Genomic DNA, 22,557 nt, shown 5'->3' on the forward strand with positions numbered 1-22,557 from the left:
ATCAAACATTAAATAAAATATGATTTGAAAGCTAAACTTAAAAACTTAGAAAAGAACTAGGATTTAGTGTTTGTAACTTTGAAAAATTGAGTAAATTTTAAAAATTGAGTTTTAAATTCAAAGTAATTTCTGAGTAATTGTTTCTATAGAACATAAATGTCACCCTCATGGGCATCAAAAAACTCACAGGGAATGTCCACCCAAGTCACTTGGCCTTTTCAAGTACTAGACAACAGCAATAGCTAAAGGATTCCTCACACAGGCCAAATCAGCCACAAGCATGTTTTCGTTGGGCCAATAGATGTTTCTGAAGATTTTTAAAAATTAATTAACAGCATTAAAGATCAGAAACTTTCATCTGAAGAGATTTATGACTTCTCTGGAAAACCAGAAGATCTGGCAACAATGAATCACATTTCCCACATGGAGCTGAGTAGCAACTGTCCCTCTGTTCATGTTCCTTCCAGTTAGTCACAGTCTCCACTCATTATTGGACCTTACACCTATCTGGCCCACATAGATGTTTGAGTATATAACCTCTTCATTTCAAGGTTCTTTGGGGTTCCTAACAGCTGATACTGTGTAGCCTAGGATAAGTACCCCAAAAAAGAGCAGACCCTGCCCTCATCCCCGCTCCAGCTGGGCTGCCTTCCCATCCAGCCTGCCTTGAGGACTGATTCCAGTACTTATAGGAAATATGTAAGAAGTTCCAAGGCTGGACTTAATGTTTGCTGCTCTTGTCTTACCAGACACTTTACCTAAGCCATGTGAACTTCCTAATCAGTTACTGTGAGCTTGATCACTTGCTTAGTTTGATGACTGCCTGACTTTGATCTATGAGGGGTCCCAAACTCAATATTTTTTATTTATTCATGAACACAATATCTTTATTTTGTTTATTTTTATGTGGTGCTGAGAATCGAACCCAGTGCCTCACATGTGCCAGGCAAGCCCTCTACCACTGAGCCGCAACCCCAGCCCCTCAAACTCAATTTATAAAGTTCCCACATCTGATCATTTTGTCATCCCAGCTTTTTAAAAATCACTTCAGCATTGAAGAGGAATAAAGTTCTTTTTTATTATGGTTAGTATCTCAGGCACTGAGTAGAAACAAACATAAATTCTCTCTGAGAAAGATATCTCCAAGAATTCAAATTATTTCTGCATGTTTTTCAAGTATATGGAATGCTACACAATAAAAATGTAATCAGGTAAGCAAGAAAAAAAGGCAGCATTCACACATAAGAACTGGTATAAACAACAAAATAGAAATTGAATAGAGCCATAAGAGGTTATTACAAAAACATGGAGAAGACTGGGGTTGTGGCTCAGGGGTAGAGCACTTGCATGTGTGAGGCACTGGGTTTGATCCTTAGCACAACATAAAAATAATAAATAAAATAAAGGTATTGTATCCATCTCTAAAAAATATTTTTAAAAAAGCATGGAGGAATTGTAGTTCACCAAGATTTAATTCATTGATCAAATCATCAGGAAATATGTTAATAAGTGAAAGAAAGTAGAGAAATGCAGTTAGGAGGGGGAAGGAAAACAATTTCAATTTGAGAGTTTGCATATTTATAAATAATTTAGTAGATATATGAATATTTTTATGGTTTTTAATATTCATTTCCCATGATGCATTCTTCCCTGGAAGTGTTTCAAATATCAAGAGCTCATCAATGTAAGCTGATTTAAGATTTTTTTCCTGATAGAAATAAGGGAATTAGCTCTAATAAATCTCTGGGTGGCTCCTCCAGCAATAACTCCAGAGAAAAGCATACATAATAACTTGAATGTGTTGCAGAGGATCTAGACTGGTAAGATTTACTACAAAGTTCTTTATTCCTTATGTGTTATATTGATGATCAGCCACACCAATAGCTCTGCAAATGAAGGTGCTTAGTGAAGTGTCAGACAATGTTATGCCCCAATTCTTGAGAGGAAGAAAAATGATTGCCATTCTCAGTTGTACTTTATAAGGGGAGATGTAAAGCACAGTTAAAATTGCAAAATAAATGGAGTTATTTTTTATGAGACATAAAGACTTTTTATTTCCAAGTCTTAACTAAAGCCTTCTGACCACTTTTCTTTCTGCAGAATGAGCATGTTAATTGGGTAGACGTTGGTGGAGCCTATGTGGGACCAACCCAGAACAGAATCTTACGTTTGTCTAAGGAGCTGGGCCTACAGACTTACAAGGTGAACATCACTGAGCGTCTTGTTCAGTATGTCAAGGTAAGTCTGAGTTTTTATCCAGGTGACCAATGGGGGAGCATTTTATTTAAGAAAACATTTTGTTTGTATGTTTGTTGGTATTTGTCTCAAAGCAATCATAAAAATTAGGCTCTTTTCCTTTTTTCATTTAAAAAAGTTGCTAAGGACTCCTGGAAGCACTGTGGGAGATCACGTCTCACCTTGGTCCTCTTCCCTGTTGCCCAATATGGCTCTCATAAGTTGTACCTCCATTTCCCCTTCCTAATATATTTGCAGAGCCCTGGGGTTAGGGGTGCTTGCAACAGATATGGTTACATGCATACACCACACATACACACACACACACACACACACACACACACACACATACCCCCCCCCACACACACACACACTACCCCAGCCCCAGTCAACTCCTGAATCATTTAGGAGCCATCTCTAAGATCCCAAGGAACTCAATAGTTTGAGATTACTTCTTTAGTCTTTGAACTGGTTCTTCCTCCAGTTCAAAGTGTTTTTTGAGCACTTGATTATTTCCTTTGTACTTGGCTCTAACTCAGGAAGTCTAGCTCCCGAAGTCTAGTGTATTTTCCTACTGTTTATACAAGAGTTTGTTTAAACTTGAGCTGTTCATATCCACCTAAGAAACAGCAGCTGTTGCCACTGTTATTCTTTCTCATTGAAGCAAACATGGAATGACTAGAATCTGGAAATATGCCTTGAGAAATTAAGTTTCCTATCTGACATTGCAGCTCACTTCTTGGAATTTGCAGCACAAGGGGAGGGGTTATTTACTCATTCTAATGGCAGGATTCCCATGCCAGTAAGCACATCACTTATCAGCAGACACATCTCCCCCTGACTCCACTGCAGGCAGTCACTGTGGGTCTGGAGGCTACAGCGCTTAAGGAACGTCCTGGGAATTAAGGAAACTTGTGGTATATGCATACCAAAACTTGGGCATCATTATGCCCAAGCATGAAATCAGGAATCATGGCAAACTATGATAGCCATATTGTTTTCAATGCATGGGAGAATCTGGCAGTAACAAATGCAAAAAAAAAAAAAAAAAAAAAAAAAAAAAAACCAAAAAAAACCCCAAAAAAAAACCAAAAAAAAAAAAAAAAAACAGTAGCTTTTAGAAAAGTTGTGGGTGCAGAGATTAAGGGAGGATAGGTAAGTCAGCAGAATACAACAGTCACTAATATGGTATTATGTAAACATTGTGAATGTGTAACTGATGGGCTTCTGCAATCTGTATTTGGGGTAAAAATGGAAATGCATAACTCATTTGAATCAAATGTATGGAAGATGAAAAAATAAATAAATAAATAAATAAAAAATAATAATACAAAGTGGCAGTTTGAGCTATATCTCAGTGGTAGAGCACTTGCCTAGCATGCATGAGGCCCTGGATTTAATCCTCAATAGGCATAAAAAATGTATACAAAGTGCTTAACAATGTTGGCTTTACTAGGGCACCATCAGAAAGGAGAATACCTTTTGCTTCCCCATTTTCTCTTCCCTGCTTACTGTGGAGTTTCCTTAAGTTAGTAAGAAATAACAATAGTAAGATAATAGCGCCAAGTACAGTGGTGCACACCTGTCATTCCAGTGACTCGGGAGCCTGAGATGGGAGGATTTCGAGTTCAAAGCCTCAGCAAAAGTGAGGCCCTAAGCAACTCAGTGAGACTCTGCCTCTATATAAAATACAAAAATGGAACTCTGGATGTGGTTCAGTAGTCAAATGCCCTTGAGTTCAATCCCTGGTAACCCCCCCTCCAAAAAAAGAATAATAGCAGCTAAAAAGAATAATAGTCATTGAGCCTTTTTATGTTCTTGCATTTAATGTGAGGAGGGAAGCCTAACCCTTTGTAATCAACTACAGATTAAACAGTCATGGAAATTCACTCTCAACTCCAACTGGGAAGCAAATGAGTGTGATGATTACTTGCCATCTAAGCAGATTCACGCTTATTATCTATTTATCCTTAAGATTCAGGCATTGAGAGATTTTTTATTTTACTTGGAATAAAATAAAACAAACAACTAAGTAGTTTTTATGCATGAACTAATTAAAATCTTACATCTACCCCACTGGGCTGCATAATTATCCTCATTTTACAGATGAGAAAACTGATGTTCAAAGAGATAAAGTGATGTCAAGGTTAAAAACCTAGTAGCATTCTTTTAATCCTTGAATGAATATATGGTCTCAGAATTGAAACTAAGGGTTCTGAACAGAAGCAGGGTGGGCCTCCAATGTTTGTTTAACCAAACACATATCTATTGTAAGGTATCTCACCACCAATTTCACTGAAGCTTGACTCATATGATGAGCAGATGCTGTTACTGAAAGACCATTCTTCTTTTACTTCCTTACTCTTCTTCCAGTCTAATGTTCCTTTATGTACATTTTGAAAACTGGGGGAAAACTGGAAATTTGTAGGTGTGTCCTCAAACTAAGTACCTACTAGTCTCCCAGCTATGCCCACTCTAAAACATGGTGGTAAGGTGTGATTTTAAAATGGCTCCCACAACCAGCTTTGGTAATTCAACTCCTCATTATTCTTGATGGAGGCAAGGTGGAATTAGAATGAGAAAGTGCTATTTCAGAATTTTGACTGTCGAAGGTTATCAATAGATGATAGTATGCTGTCCAACCTTCCTGACAGAACCTGTGAGTTAAGTGTTATTAGTTAAATATCAGGCTTTCCAATGACTACAATTTTTCTGGGCTTCATAGGGAACCCTGGTTTCAAGAAATCCAGGTCTGATCATTTTATATTTTTAGAGGCTTTGCTTCAAGCTTTACTAGAGGATGAACTGTCTTAAAGAAATGCTGTTTGCTATATCATATGCCTAATTTAAGGAAAGAGAGATGTTAGGATAGTATCTATGGTCGCTTTCTTTGTTGCTGCTGTTGAGTCCTTCTCTAAATTTAGGTCAACGCCATCCTTGATAGTCCTACTTCTAAGAAAAAGCACAGCTTCACCTTTCTAGAGGTGGGAGCTACTCAACTCCTACCATATTTTTATTTCACAAAAACACAAGTGTGGCTGTAACATATATAACATACTAGAAAAAGGAATCTTGTTGTGGCTTTGGATTTGAAGATGCTTTCAAGAATGTAATTATTTTTAAAAGAATGTGATTGATAACCTTTGGCTTGTTGCCATTGCATGGCTATGCACATTAACATAGTAATGTGTAATATTAGGTAATATTAGATCACAATTATTGAACATGCAGAATCTGATAGGTTTGGCACTAAGACTTGTGCTTCAGTTGCACTTTAGACAGCAAATATCTTGTTTAAATCTACACTGCAGTAGTCAATTCCTCAAAGTCAGCCTTGTTCTCATAGTAATGATAAGGATGGTTCTTCTTTACTGAGCCCCGTATCACAGAAAAGGTATGAAGGCAAGATATTTAGTTCAATATTGTAGATAAGATTGTTAATAACTCCATTTATTTAAAACTGTAAAACATCACAAACTATCAGTTCTCTCCACTTCTAGGGGAGAAATGGATTTTCTAGCATGATAGGATATTGGGTTAGTAATACAAATTGTCTTGTGACACTCTATATTGCCTTGTGACAACCCTGGCTTCTGTAATCTAATACAGTGTATTCCTTTCTATAAATAACAAAGAAATTACTATAGAGAACAGGTTTTATGAATGTTATAAATTGCATATGGCTTTATTTGAAAGATTATATCTACCAGTAAAGTTAATATAAATTAATTGTGTTGTCTTTAACCCAAAAGGTGGATTTTAAATGGCATCAGTTAAATATATTTAACACATTTTCTGTCATTTCTTTTCTTTTGGATGGTAAGAGAAGCAGCTATCCCTGAATGCCTATTGGATCAATTCATTACTTGCATTAGTAAATAAGATGCTCCCTCATTAAGTGTGTTTTATTAGCAAGTTTTGTTAAGTTGGGGCAACCTTATATTAAATTTTGCAGACCAGGTCTTATAAAAGAAAGAGGAAATGCCCAGTTTTTTTGTTGTTGTTTTGTTGTTGTTTTTTTTTTTTTTTTTTTTTTTTGCTTCTTTGGATTTCTCTAGATCACAATTGCAGGTAGAGTGAATGGTGTGGAATGGGAGAACCCAGCCAGAGATGGAGCAAGGCATTTTTGCCAGAGCTTATTTGCAGGAAAAATTGACATATTTCTGCATTCTTGCTTTCTCCCTGCTTTTCCCATCCTCTCTAAATAAAACTAGGACTCTAAACATGTACCACACATTTGTTTTTGAGTGGCATGATAAAGATTTATTTAAAACAACAAAGGCTTTCCTGATAATAATAGCTCAGCAAGCAATTTTCCTAGTATTGGTTCTATTCTGCCTGCAGCCATTTACTCCTGGTTTCTATGCCTATGACTAAAGTCAAAAGCTCTTCAGACAGTGTGTGTCCTGGAATACTAAATAAATTTTCTTGGTTACTAAGAGATGAACTTAGTTTTAACAAGTAAGTTGTGTAGAAGGTTGTGTTTTGTGTTAATTTGTTTTAATGCTTATCAGATATAATTGTGTTTTTGACCTCTTTCTTAAGACTGTTTCCTTTGAATAAAGGACATTTAATTTTATGCTTCTTTTAGCACCTTTTCTATATTAACTCATGGAAGGCATTTCTTTTGTCTCCAAATGAAATTATATTTTTCACTTTCAGCGCCTTTTGGAAAGAAATTTAAGAAGCTGAATATGTTAAGCCCTTACAGGGATATTGCTTGTCCTATCTCTACTTTCAAATACTTAAATTCATGATACATACTAATAATGCCTTCCGTCTGAACTTTACTTTACATAGAGATTTTTTTTTAAATATTTATTTTTAGTTGTAGTTGGACACAATACCTCTGTTTTATTCATTTTTATGTGGTACTGAGGATTGAACCCAGGGCCTTGTACATGCTAGGTGAGCACTCTACTACTGAGCCCCAACCCCAGCCCTACATATAGATGTTTTATGTCATTTGAATTTCCCAATCATAAGTAAGTTTTTAAAAAGAGAAGCTATAAACATTTATATATTTTCAGTTTTATCTATCAAATCAAATATAAATATATATGGATAAAGAAAATGTGGTATATATACACAATGGAGTTTTATTAATTATAAAGAAAAATGAAATTATAGTATTTGCAGGAAAATGGATGGAACTAGAGACCATCATGTTCAGTGAAATAAATTAAACTCAGAAGGCTAAGGGTCATGTGTTTTCTCTCATATGCGGAAGCTAGAGAGGAAAAAGGAAAACAAAGAGGAGGGTGGGTCTCCTAAAAATCAAAGGGAGATCAGTAGAGGAAAGGGACCAAGGGGTGGGAAGTGGGGAGGAGGTGGGGGAGTGTTGGGGAATGATATGGACTAAATTATATTGTTACATTGTGTGCACATATGAATATGTAACAACAAATCCCATCAATATGCACAACTATAATGTACCCATAAAATGTGGAAAAAATGATATATGGAGGTAGTTTATTAAAAATAGTGTTTGGTAATCTCCACCACACCCCTTTAGAAAATACCTAATTTGCTGCTTGTGTGTTAACCAGAGATCTTAATGAGAATTGCTCTTATAAACTTACACTAGGGCTGGAGGTAGCTCAATGGTAGAGCTCTAGACTAGCATGCATGAGGCCCTGGGTTTGTTCTCCAGCACAGCAAAGAAATGAGAGGAAATGGCTATACTTTTAAGGGATAAATCTATTTGGTTTCTAGAATATGAAGTTTCTACTCAGCAGAAGCAATAGCCCAATATAGTGAAGCAAGGTTAATTGTTAGATATTTTTTCTTCCATTCATTTTTTCCCACAAGAAATTAATTAAAAAACAACTATGGGTAAATGGCAGAAAGATCCATAGAGGGGGAGGGAGTGGGAAAATGGAAGAGGAAAGAGAGGTACTGGGGTTTAAATTAGAATAAAACTTTTTTTTTCAGTGCTGTGGATAGAACTCAGGGCCTTGCATATGTTAGGCAAGTGCTCTACCACTGGGCTACATCCTAGCCCCACAGAACCCTTTTTTTTTCTTCCATTTATTTAATTTTTTAGATGGATTTTGTTGTAGCTGAGGTTGGCCTCAAACTTGGGCTCCTCCTGTCTCAGCCTCTCAAATAACTGGGATTATAGGCATGTACCACCATGCCTAACTTCCTTCCCTTTTTTTCTCTTTTTTTTTTCAGTACTGAATTATTCTAGGGGCACTCTAAAACTGATCTACATCCCCAGCCCTTTTTATTTTTATTTTTTAAATTTTGAGACACAGGGTCTTGCTGCATTGCCCAGTTGGCCTTTAACTTGTGATGCTCCTGCCTTAGCCTCCTGATCACCTGGAATTAGAGGCATGCACCACAGAACCCAACTCTTCCATTCATTTTAATAGGGGCTAATTCACTATAGATATTTTGTCTAACCATTCATTGAGAACTGGTCCTAGAGTCACCCTCCTGCCTTGGCCTGACCTCCTCTAACAGCCCAGAAAATGGGGTAGATCAGATACAAAGAATTTCTCTCATACTCAGTCTGCAGAACTTTGCAATCACCTCCTCTTTTAGGTAAATGCCCAAAAGAACTTTATAAATGGAATGAAATTTTTAAGTAAACAGTTTCCCCAGGAGAAATTGTTCTCATCTCCATGATAAAACCTAACTCCTAGAGATTCTGACCTCTCAGGTTAGAATGTAGGTTACCCATTGGAGATTAAAATCTCTTCCTTCCCTATCCCTTTTTGCTTTTTTGTTCCTAATTCCCCCTCTGCAACCTCTATCCCTTCCCCACAGCACATATGCACTACCCCACCCACAAAGCTCAATCATGGATCCTGAATTTCAAACAATTGCAGTTACCTTCTAACAGGTAAAGCCTTAAAAACCCTCCAATGTCCTAAGAATCTCATATATGGTCCATTATGAGCACTTCCTGAAAAAGGAAAGCTCAGTTGTTCCATGAGCTCACATTTACCCAGACAGAAAATCTTTTTGGTTGTTGCACATCCTTACACCCAATAGGACTGATGGCTGCCATGTAACTCTCTCTCAGGTATGGACTCCAAGGTTTTTCACTTCTGAGTTGAATTCAAAGAATAAATATCTTTTGAAGACCAGTGGGTCTCATAGTTTTAGTAAGTGACAGTTATTCCTACTTTAGAGATGAGAGAAATTTGTAAGAATGATTGTTTGCCTCAAGGTCCTAACAGAAATGAGAGAGAAAGACAGAGGTGAAAGCTTAGTCAATCACGAACCTCCGCAAACCCAGAACTTAAAACTGAAAAGAGATAATCATGATAATAATGTGGATATTTGATATTCAAGCAGCCTGGTACTGTTTTCATAGCACTTCATTTTATTTTTTTTGCTTTGTGTTTGGGTTTCATGCAATCAGAAGAAAATTCTCAATGAAGTCACAGAAACTTTGAATGTTAATTACCATTGAGTGTAATGGACAGTTTGATCCTGAAGGCTAAAGAAGTGAGTTTTTTCATTTCATAGAAGACTAAAATGTCATGTCAAGTTTTTCAAACAAAGGGAATGATTACTGAACTCATCCATTTCCTTTCATTCCCATTGCACTCCTGTAATTTTTCAGACTGAAATGAACTGCAAGCTGATATTTAATGTTGTGTGTTTGCCAAGGTACCTAGTGGCCTCATTTCTACAGCCATATCCAAGAGATAAATGTTTCTGAAAAACATCAGCTTCAGAGACAATGGGAGGAAATCTCTCTGGCTTACATTTGCTGACCTGCCACAGGTGGTAAAAGTAGAGCATGGATACAGTTGTTAATCCACATGATTATTTGAACACCCACCACTGGAATAGTCCTGAATATCAACAAATTCACCCAATATTTAGATTTTAAAAAATACTTCTCTGAAAGTCAGATGTCAGGAAGACTGTACTGAGAGTCTAATGGCTCCTGGCCCTACTCCATGCTATCATCTTGTCTCTGCTCTCATGATCCTGGAGCCATCATTGAAGTGACTTCATCCAGTAGAAGGACAAGGCTACAATATCCACCCCATCTGTATGATACATAACATGGACACCCTCAGTTAACATCCTAGCTAGAAGCTCTACTTTGCTTTGTGTCCTTTTCACTTTCTGTGACATAATTTCTCACTGCACTCTCTGGTAACAAAGAGGGAAGGGCTCAGCACACAGACTTAACACAGAGCCTGTGGTGCATTTGCAGTTTTAGCTAGATGTGCAAGGAATTTCATCTCTCCTATTTGACTCAGTGTTATGGGATGATATAGTCTTTTGGTCAGAATGGACACAAATGAGAATGTCCTCCCATGGGTAACACATGGAAAATAAGTATTCTGGTTATCAAAGCTCCTCTTTCATCCCATGTTTCTCTGTGTTATATCTTGGGCTCCTGGCAGGGCCTGTCAGAATGTGAAAAAAATGCCTAGGGAAATATTTTCTGAGTGTTCTCTAAACAACATCAATCTCAAAAATGTTTTGAAGTAGAGAGGGTCTGGTTGTCAGATAAATTTTGGAAGTATTCCAGATGCCCCTTAGCAAATTAGAAATCCTTTGAGGTCTGGAAGTAAAAAAGCCTGTTTATAAACCAAGATTTCCAAGATTTATGACCATGGAACCTGTTTTCATATAGCATCTGCAAAGATCACAGTGAGAAATACTAACAAAGTAAATGATTTTATTAGGTCCTCTAGGGCATTGACTCTTCCATCTTTTTCTGTTACCTTCAGCATTTTACACATAGTGAATTCTGGTCAATTTGATAGTAATGTCAATCCTGGTCATTTTGGCAAAGGTTTATATGTGGAACTGATATTTAAAAATTAGTGCTAAATTGACATTCACTAGAAGGTTTAATTTGAGGTGAGGAAAAGGAGAAGTTTTTTTTTTTTTTTTTTGGTAGAAATTTATGGGGTCCTTTCTGGAGCCTGGAGAAGCTAGATGTTATATGATTTGGGCTATAAAAGCAATGATTCCATTCCTCTTTTTATTCCTTTTTTTTCTTGCAATACTATAGATTGAACTCCAGCACCAAGTAAATCTCTTTTTTTTTTTTGCATTACAATTCTTATTACACGTATACAGCACAATTTTTTATATCTCTGTTTGTATATAAAGTATGTTGACACCAATTCATGTCTTCATACATGTACTTTAGATAATGATGTCTCATACATTCTACCATCCTTGCTAATCCCGTGCCTCCTGCCTTTCCCTCTCACCCCTCTTCCCTATCTAGAGTTCCTCTATTCCTCCCATACTCCCGCTCCATACCCCACTATGAGTCAGCCTCCTTATATCAGACAAAACATACAGCATTTGTTTTTTTTTGGATTGACTAACTTCGCTTAGCATTATCTTCTCCAATGCCATCCATTTACCTACAAATGCCATGATTTTGTTCTCTTTTATTGCTGAGTAAAATTCCATTGCGTATGTATGCCACATTTTTTTTTATCCATTCATCCACTGAAGGGCATCTAGGTTGTCTCCACAGTTTAACTATTGCAGCACCAAGTAAATCTCTATCTCTTTTCATATTTTGGGGTCTTGCTAAGTTCTTGAGGGTCTCGCTAGGTTGCTGAAGCTGTCTTGAACTTGTGATCCTCATGTTTCAGCCTCGCACGTTGCAGGTTATTCCTTCATTTATCAATTTTTTGGAACCCTCCTATGCACAGAGCAGTATGGGAGATATGAATCCATGTGAGATATAGTCCTTCACAGGTGCATTGAGATTAGTCAGGAAACTGAGACATGTACATAAATCAGTTAAATGCAGTGTCATGACTAGTGAGGGCCAGGGGCAATGAACAAGGTGCTGTAGTCCAACAGAGGAAATAGAAGTGGTTTCTGACTTAGGAAAGTAGGTAGGATGTTTGGAGCTATGTCTGTCTTCAGTCAGTATTCCATTCAGACCTACAACCTCCAGGCCTAGAAGTATATCTTGATATACTTCTAGGAGGATCCAGCTCAGTGACATTGCAGAACTGATATTTCTGGGAATCTAAGACATGGGGTTATGAGTGACAAAGGGGGAGTTTGAACCAAGAGCATGGAGACATGAACTACATGCCTTTGCCACGCACCAGCTGGGTTTAAGCAAATTACATATACACATATGCATGCATCCAAATGCACATGCTTCTACATGTATTTTAAAAATATAATATTCATATATAATGTGGATCTCTGGATATCTTCAAAGACTTACTAAATTCATCCACAGCTGTCCAAATTTATTACCTTACAATGCATCTCATTTATGATCATGCCTTGTTACTTGAGAGCAATAAAAAGCAAGAGAAATCAAATGTGTAATTCCAGGTATAGTAAAATCAAGGATATAAAGGAGAAGGATAAATTGACTGACTCTTAAAGAAAAAAATTAAGAGAAAATATATATTAATGCAGGAAATGAACAGCTGCAACAAGAAATATCATTTCCTTTATAGTTTTTGAAGTTTAATGAACATAACGATCAAAAAGAAATGGTTTACAAGATTAAGTATTCTTGTTCTTTTGATTATCATTCAAACATTTTGACAATATGCATAGCTAAATTAATGAGTAATTTTATACAAACACCATAATATAATAATGAACAAGCTTTAGTGCACATTAGAATAACCTGTCATTTGTTAAATATATAGATTTCTTGGTCCTACACCACTGACTTATTAGGTCTAATGACGTGATTCCTATACTTTGCATTTAAACAAGCACCCTGAGTGATTATGAGGCATGTGATTCTGCAAATCTAGCAATACTGCTAATGGAAAGGGTTTATGATATTCACTCACATTTATATATCAGTCTGTAGACTGATTTCTCAACCTCAGTATTATTGACATTCGGAACCAGATAATTCTTCATTGTAGGGACCTTCCCTGTGCATTGTACAACATATGGTAGCATCTTCTACCCAGTTGTGACAACCAAAAATATCTGCAGACATATGTGAATATACCCTGGGGAGCCAAATCCTCCTTGGTTGAGAAAACACTACTCTATAGGAACCAAAGCCCCTGAAACCTGACTTTATTTTTAGCATGAATACTGATCTTTCTATATCAAATCTATTAATACTGAAGGCTATCTTTCCTAAAACTAGATCAAAGAAAACCTTCCTGAAATGGCCTATCCATCCGTTCTATAATGTCTCAGCTGTTCCATTCAAGTACTAGACACATCAGACTCCAATATTTATATGGATTTTGGTATAAGATAAATTTTACCTTAAACCTTTTATAGGAGTTTTCATCGCTCAAAATAGCTCAGGGATCACAGTTTAATTCTTTAATGCCCCCCTTCATTTGGAACCTGGAGACATTGTTATAGAAATCCCTAATGCATTTTGAGTCTTTATGATATGACAGGAGCACATTGACTTGGGGGACAAATCTTAAAGTTAAGATTCAAACAATAATAATCCAATCAATGAAGCTTGATAGAATCTAGACAGCCAACATGATAGATACAGAGAAAAATGAAGTGAATTGTAAATTTTCATCATGTGTAACTTAAGGCAACAGTGTCTTTTTCATTTTGTAACTTGCTCCTTCATATCCACTTTCCACCCTTCTCCACCCTACTATAGCTACTCTATACCCTGGGGAGATACGGAAAACACTTGTTGGGGTTTAGAAGTAAAACAACCACACTGGGGCATGCAGTTCCAATATATTTTCACATTAATTCATAAATCTACCAGTTCTTAAAATAAGAAAGGGCCATGCAGCAGGACCAGTGTGAGCTCCTTTTGCCATTTGGTTCATTGACCCAGCAGATGCAGTGATATGGAAATGTCATGGCAGACAAAGATATGGTCTGCAGGTTTTGATAACCTCTAGTAGAAGAATTTGAGCAAAGACCTCTTAGGATTTTAGAATGAAGCTATGTAAGACCTTTTTTTTTTTTTCTTGCTGACAACTACCCTTCATTTGGAAAAGCAGTTCATTGCTTGTAGTCAGGTCCTGGTATAGACCGAATAACTGAATAAGTGATCATAAGTCCAAAATGTGCATATGTATGGGTCATAGATTCAAATTGTGCTCTACTGAATTATAAAGTTAGTCAGCGGTATCACTTCCATTATGGAAGTGATACCTCTGAGCCTAGGCTGAGCAGGTTCAGGAGGCACAAGCAAACCATTTGAGCAGGGGTTATTTAGGTTCCTAAGGTACCCATTTCTTTCTTTGGTTCTTATCCTTTAACCCATACATATTACCTCATAGAGAATGCTCTAAGAATAGTGGATGGAAGAGGAGAAAAACAAAGGCCTAGATTGCAGAAAGATTTGTACCTTCCAGAGTTCTCAACTATAAGTGGGTGGTTACTGCATTTCATCACTTTTAGGGGAGTCCCCTAAGTCAATGGTGAAGGAATATTCTCCCAAAGGCAGAACTTCAGGCAGCACATCTGCTGTCCAGCTAGGGCAAGAGAGAGACATGGGTTAATGTCTTAATTTGTTTTGCAAAAAACAGACCTGAGAAACATTGGTTATGCCCCTAAAGTAGATGTGGAATAAGTTCCTAAATAAACTACTTCCAGGAAGGGGAATACAAAGGTATGTTAATGATCCATCTTATCTATGGGCAACTGAAACTCAATCCCTTTAGAGACTCCCTGAGATACTATGTGGAATGTGATAGAGAATTGCCCCACCAAGAACCAGAAAACCAAGATATATTATTCATGTCCCTCATTGGCTGGTGTTTCCCTTGTGAATATCAAATTCCCACCATTTTCATGCAGTCCTATTCTCAGATTGAACAAAGTCCCAGAAGAAAGCCCTCAGACAGGGAAGTAGAAGGACTGGTTCAGTTAAAATAGGGAGCTAGCAGAGGTCTTGGAATATTCTACTACAGCATATGGTAAACTCAAACGTAGGATGCAAGGTGGGGCATCAGTAACATGTGCTACAGCCTGAATGATAGATCTATGCTGATCATGAAAATAATTGAAGGACTCACACTTCCTGATTTTAAAACTTGCTCCAAATCTACAGTAATCAAAACAATGTGCTATTTGCATAAAGATATATATATATATATATATATATATATATATATATATATATATATAAACAATGGAACAGAATAGAGGATCCAGAAATAGTCCTTTAAATTTAAGGAAATGATCTTTCCCAAGGATGGCAAGACAAGTCAGAGAGGACAAAACAGTCTTTTCAACAAGTGGGATGGGGGATGTAGCTTAGCATGCACCAGACCCTGGGTTTGATCCACTCAACAAATGGTGTTGGGATAACTGGATATCCAAATACTAAAGTATGAAGTCAGACTTCTTCCTCACACTATACACAAAAATTAACTCAAAACAGATTTAATGCCTAAATATAAGGGCTAAGACTATAAAAAAAACTTTAGAAGAAAATGAGTAAATGTTTTAAATCTGGGTTAAGCAATACTTGATTGATAATACCAAAAGCACAAGCAACAACAAAAAAATAGATCAATTTGAGTTTATAAAAATATTTTTTAAAAGTTTCGTTATCGGGATATCCTCAAGAAACTGAAAAACAATCCATAGAATGAGAGAAATTATTTGCAAATTATCTCATATCCAGAATATGCAAAGAACTCCTACAGCACAATGGTAAAAAGATAGACTACCCAATTTAAAAAAAAAAAAAAAACAGGGAAAATACTTAGAGACACTTCTCTAAAGAAGATATATAAATGACCAATAAGCATATGAACAGATGATTAACATCGTTCATCACTGGGGGAATGAAGAGTCAGATGAAGAGCCAGGCATAGTGGCACATCCTAGAATCCCAGCTACTTGGGAGGCTAAGGCAGGAAGATTCCTTGAGCCCAAAAGGTTGAGGCCAGCCTAGGCAACATAGTGAGATTCTTCCTCAAAAATAAAAAAAAAAAAAATCAAGGTCCAGGGATTTAGTGCAGTGGTAGAGCACTTGCCTACCTTGTGCAAAGCCCTGGATTCTATCCCCAGCACTGCAGATAAAAACAGAAATTTAATTAAAAATCACAATGAGATGCCACTTCACACTTTCCAAGATGGCTACAATAAAAAATACAGACCATAATAAGTGTTGCAGATGACAGGGAGACATTGGAACTCTCATACATTGCTGGTGGGAATATTAAATAGTACATTCATTTGGGAAAAATAATTTAATAATTCTTAAAAATGGAGTGGAGAAAAATGGTGAGTGACTAGTAAAAAGTATAGATTTTTTCTTGGGGTGATGAAAGTATTCTAAAATTCCATGTGATGATGGTTGCAATCTCTGTGAATATTCAATGAACCAAAAATCATTGATTTATAACTTTAAATGGATGAATTATAGGGTATGTAAATGATAGGTTAATAAGACTAGCAGCCATTTGTCCCCACAGTGTAACATTTTCATCCTTTTCCTAACTGCCTGTCTTTCCTTAGTTAATGTCATTTGTGAAAGAAGAGAAATATATGTAAAAACTTCTTTGCTAATGATCTTTAATTACCCAAGAGCCTCCAGAGGAAATTGTGTTGCTTCTATCTTAATTGCTTTGTTTTAGATTTTTGTATATAACTAGAATTTCTTAAGAACAATGGCATAATTATTCATTTAAAATCTATCTTGATGCAAGGGCATCTTTTATACCTGAGTGTAATGCTTTTCTTTTTCCAGAGATGGGGCTGTGAAACTCAGGGACCCACTTGATGTGCTGGCCACTGTGCAAGCCTTGAGAAAAAGGCTGAGAATATAATGAAATATAGGATCATGAGCAAACACACAAGAATATGCTGCCAGACCTTGAAGTTGTATCAGTGACTGTAGATAGCAATTTGGTACTTATAAACATAGAAGGAATAAAACCATAAAAATGCAAACCATAACACTGTGCAAATACACTAATCAAACCAGATGGTATATGAGTTCCCTGGGGAAATGGGAAACGGTTGGGTAAAGGAAAAGGAAAAGGCTGATGTTGGGACCCAGGGAATTTAGTGGCTCAGAAAATGAAGGGTCTTGGGGAACTAGATGAAGAACAGGGAGAAACAGCACAGTCTGATGGGTCAATGTCAGATGCAGCCAAGTGATAATACGGTAGATATATTCCTTCATATCTGGCTATAAGGAGCTCATTGGTAACCTTAGAGAAAAGGGGCCCTGTGGATTTTTGAGGACACAAGTCAGATTTTAGGAAATAAAAGGATATGAAAGAAACAGAGGCATCATTTGCATTTGACTTTTGAAAGAAGAATGCAGAGTTAGGGGTATAGCTCAGTGGTAGAGCACATGCTTAGTATGCATGAAGCCCTGGGTTTGATCCCCAGTACCAAAAAATAAAAAGTGAAAAAAAAAAAGGTGAATGGCAACTGAAAAAGATAGATGTTTTCAGTGTTTACATATTGAGTTGTAGAGTATAGAGGCTTTTTCTAGGCAGAGTGAAGGAAGCTATCATATGTTTCAAGAAAGCTTGGCTACCTTAGCTATCTACATTTGGAAAGGGGAAGAAAATTAATACAGCACAATCCTGCCCTCCTATTTAGTGGGTCTCTTTATAGATTTCTTTATTTAAATAATTTTTATGAACTACAAAAAAGAAACTATCAAAGGATTTCTCTTACAGGCTTTGTCACAAAACAAAACTACAGGTCCCAAGGAATTCATATGAATTGGATAGGCATGTCCCTAAACCAATCCAGAAACTGTTTAGTTTCTAGATGATTAAAGAAAGATATTTGGCAGCTTCCAGAGTGACCTATGATACTGTAATAGCACGTACTTCCTTTTTGCTTAACTAAATTATAAAAGTACAGAGAGATGAAACTTTTCAATGTGCCAATAAGTAAATGCTAATTGCTTACTATAAACTTGGCTTATCTTATAGGACCAACAGTAAAGAGTAATATGGGAGCCATAAACTATCTCCTGTCAATAGCCTCCTGTTAGGAACATTGGTAGATTAAAGATGTGATTTCTCAAAGGGACTTAAGTATTGAGGCACAATGCCAGGGACATTTTGTTCCACTTGACAGCAATAATTTCTGCTGTGTCAGTCCTTTTGAGATTAAAGGCCATTTTGGAAAAGTAGTGAAGTTTCAGAACATATCCACAAAATAAATCTGACTATTACTCTAGATTTTTTTTTATTTTTTATTTTTAAATTTTTATTGTTGGTTGTTCAAAACATTACATAGTTCTTGATATATCATATTTCACACTTTGATTCAAGTGGGTTATGAACTCCCATTTTTACCCCTTATACAGATTGCAGAATCACATCGGTTACACATCCATTGATTTACCTATTGCCATATTAGTGTCTGTTGTATTCTGCTGCCTTTCCTATCCTCTACTATCCCCCCTCCCCTCCCCTCCCCTCTTCTCTCTCTACCTCATCTACTGTAATTCATTTCTCCCCCCTTGTTTTTTTCCCTTCCCCTCACTTCTTCTTGTATGTAATTTTGTAAAACCCTGAGGGTCTTCTTCCATTTCCATGCAATTTCCCTTCTCTCTCCCTTTCCCTCCCACCTCTCATCCCTGTTTAATGTTAATCTTCTTCTCATGCTTTTCGTAGCTACTCTGTTCTTAGTTACTCTCCTTATATCAAAGAAGACATTTGTCATTTGTTTTTTAGGGATTGGCTAGCTTCACTTAGCATAATCTGCTCTAATGCCATCCATTTCCCTGCAAATTCTATGATTTTGTCATTTTTTAATGCAGAGTAATACTCCATTGTGTATAAATGCCACATTTTTTTTTTTTATCCATTCATCTATTGAAGGGCATCTAGGTTGGTTCCACAGTCTTGCTATTGTGAATTGTGCTGCTATGAACATCGATGTAGCAGTGTCCCTGTAGTATGCTCTTTTTAGGTCTTTAGGGAATAGATCGAGAAGGGGAATAGCTGGGTCAAATGGTGGTTCCATTCCCAGCTTTCCCAGGAATCTCCATACTGCTTTCCAAATTGGCCGCACCAATTTGCAGTCCCACCAGCAATGTACAAGTGTAGCCTTTTCCCCACATCCTCGCCAGCACTTGTTGTTGTTTGACTTCCTAATGGCTGCCAATCTTACAGGAGTGAGATGGTATCTTAGGGTGGTTTTGATTTGCATTTCTCTGACTGCTAGAGATGGTGAGCATTTTTTCATATACTTGTTGATTGATTGTATGTCCTCCTCTGAGAAGTGTCTGTTCAGGTCCTTGGGCCATTTGTTGATTGGGTTATTTGTTATCTTATTGTTTAATTTTTTGAGTTCTTTGTATACTCTGGATATTAGGGCTCTATCTGAAGTGTGAGGAGTAAAGATTTGTTCCCAGGATATAGGCTCCCTACTTACCTCTCTTATTGTTTCTTTTGCTGAGAAAAAAACTTTTTAGTCTGAGTAAGTCCCATTTGTTGATTCTAGTTATTAACTCTTGTGCTATGGGTGTCCTATTGAGGAATTTGGAGCCCGACCCCACAGTATGTAGATCGTAGCCAACTTTTTCTTCTATCAGACGCCGTGTCTCTGATACGAGAAAACTTCCCAGACTTGAAGAATGAGACAGAATCCCAAATCCTAGAAGCCTACAGGACGCTGAATGTGCAAAATCATAAGAGACCCACACCTAGACTACTCTAGATTTTTTAATTCCTTTTAGTTTTAAAGAGCGGTAGTCATTTGAAAGTCTATTTCTAGAGCTCCTGCCTCACAGTCTTAGGTCACAAAGACATTTCTTGCTGAGAAATGGTTTAGGATTGAGAGGCTGCTGATGCCTTGGTGAGAAACTATAGGATCACATTTAGGAGACAGAGAAGGTCCCTACTCTCAGGCAGTTCTCACTCAGCTAAGAAACATCCCCCACTCTTACTGAATTGCTTTATGGATTCACACATATGAAAGTAGTCTCAAGTTGTCTAGTCTAGAAGTAGGCCATGGAGGAACTAAGCCCTTTCATTCACTGGTGAGAAAGGAGGGAAGTGCCCTGTAGTTACTAGTTCCCCACATATGTGCATTTCTTTGTGGCAGATTTAGTTTTCTGCGCCTTAAGAACAGAGAAGCCAGAAACCAATGACAGTGTTAACAGGATGAAAGTTTGTTATAGTATGAGGGTCCTCATGGTCTTCTTTTAGAACATTTCATGGCTCCCATTCCTAAGGACATTGCCAGGCCAGATTCTCCTCTTTCCCTGAACACTCGAATACTTCTCCTGCCACGTTTGTGTGTTTATTAAGGCTCATATTAAGGGATGCTTAGGTATCACCCCTTGAAGAACTTTAATGGGAATATGGAACACATTTTGTTGAATTATATTTGTAATGCTTTGCTTAATATCTCCAGATAATTGAGAATATTTTAATTTTCTAAATAAAATATTCTTTTTCAGAATACAGATAAGATTCTTATGAGACTATTCCTTGAGTATAAGTGCATTTTACAGAGGAAAATGGAGATTTTTTTCGTGATTTCAATTTAGGGGAGAATTATAAAAAGAACCAGCTGTTCTAAAGGCTGCCCAAAATATTAATCTAACCCCAGACTCTCTCTTTTCCATAGCTATTTTTGTGTTCTGTGTAAAATGTCTCTGACCATTTTTCTCGGAACATGCGTTAGCATTTTCCAAAGTTGGCCATGTTTTCTTGGCAGTCTCCTTATACCCTTGGGGTTTCTTAGTCTCTATTTTTACTACTTTGAAACAGAAAGAATGCATGTGGAAGATTTATAAGTTTCACATTTCAGAGTTCTTTTTCTTTTAGTGGGGAAGTTTAAAATGTCTCTAGAACAAACCTATCTTTACATTTCATCAACCATGTAGGAGGCAGGAAAGCACATTTTATGAGCAAAGGCTTTGGGACCAGGAAATTTCCGTTCTACTATTTACTAGCTACTGTCACTGGGCTTTAGTTCCCTCATTTATAAAATGGCACCATTAATAGTGCTTGCCTTCACAGGGCTGTGGGGAACATAACATGAGATAACGCATATGAAGAGCTCCGGCCAGTGCTGGGCATGGAGAAAGATCTCAATAAATGTTAGTAATGATGGTGGGGATGATGATAAAGGATTCAGTCTTGAAAAGTTGTATTGCTCCATTTCAACATAGCATTTTCAGATAAGAAATCAGATCGCATAATCTAGCAAGGTTATTTGAATTTGCTATGTGGAAGGGAAATTTACTTCTTTGGATGCCATATCTTCTTACTCAACTGGGGTGTGTGTGTGTATGCATGCACAGTGTTATATTTTGTGTCCCTGCCTTAATAGTTTTTCTTGAAAAATCTAACACAATTTTTGTGAAAAATCTAATACAACTTTTGATATTGTGCAGTGCATGCAGTAAGCATTCTGCAAATTTTTAAAACCAAATTCTTATGCAAAATTTTACTAGTAAAAAAGATTTTTATCTTATGAATAGGGAGAAGACATTTATTTTGAAAGTACAAGTGTCTCTCAGTGTTTTCAGGAGATCCATTACAGGACCTACTGTGTAAACCAAAATCTAAGGATAATCAAGTCCCTTATATTAAATGACATAATAATAAAAGGCATAGCATTTGCAAACAACTTACATACTTGCTCTCATATACTTTAAAGCATCTCTGGATTGTGTATAATGCCTACTGCAATGTAAATGCTACATAAATAATTACAGTGTATCATTTATGGAATAATGAAAAAAGTCTGCACATGTTTAGTTACAGATGCAATTTTTAAAAATATTTTTGATCTGTGTTTGTTTGGATCTGCAGTTGCAGAATACAAGAATACAGAGGGCTGACTACAAATGGAATTAAATTTGTAAATAAGATCTTAGAAACTATCTAGTCTTGGTTTCTTTTCCTAAGGATTCAGCCTCACTTACCCTTGCTTTTACATAGCTCAGTATGTGTCACACAATGAAATAAAGTAAGTTGTTGCTAATAATGGGCAGTCTTCATGTTAGAGATATTGATATCAAGCCATATAAACCTACTTGGAGTAACAAAGGAAATTTACTAAGTGGAAATGAGAGGGAACACATAATCAACATGAAGCTGAAGAACTCACTTGAGAATGAGCCAGAGAGCAGGAAAGCTCTGGCAAGTTAGGGGCAGTAACCCTAGCTATGAACTTTGTAGTACGAAGCATCTGCACAGCATGCTGCTCAAAGAAAGAGCCTACATCTCTATTTCTTCTATCCATGGGTGATAATCTCCAGAATCAGAGTATTCTGAGGGTGTGTGATTGGCCATGGTCATATCACAGACTCACAAGTGGGCTGGTTCAGGAGGTGTGGGGGAGGAGGAAAAGGAATCTAACTCATCCTCTTCTGTAATGATAGTTAGTACTGAGAACCATCCTTCCTAGGATGGAGGAGGGGCAATTTCCCCAAAAGAAACCATG

The 22,557-nt window shown here is 36.9% G+C and overlaps 1 protein-coding gene and 1 non-coding gene across 2 annotated transcripts in view; both read left to right on the top strand.

The window, feature by feature from the left end:
* The window catches only part of Maoa (monoamine oxidase A), a 74,901-nt gene that overhangs the window by 23,350 nt on the left and 28,994 nt on the right, over positions 1-22,557 (top strand). The window contains exon 3 of the mRNA XM_077107699.1: positions 2,101-2,238. Within this exon, the coding sequence (XP_076963814.1) occupies positions 2,101-2,238 (138 nt within the window). The remainder of the gene's footprint in view (positions 1-2,100; positions 2,239-22,557) is intronic.
* On the top strand, positions 17,455-17,528 carry Trnat-agu (transfer RNA threonine (anticodon AGU)). The gene has a single exon. It is a non-coding gene; the product is annotated as a tRNA-Thr (tRNA).

The sequence above is a fragment of the Callospermophilus lateralis genome, chromosome X (assembly GCF_048772815.1).
Source record: "Callospermophilus lateralis isolate mCalLat2 chromosome X, mCalLat2.hap1, whole genome shotgun sequence".
NCBI classification, from domain to species: domain Eukaryota; kingdom Metazoa; phylum Chordata; class Mammalia; order Rodentia; family Sciuridae; genus Callospermophilus; species Callospermophilus lateralis.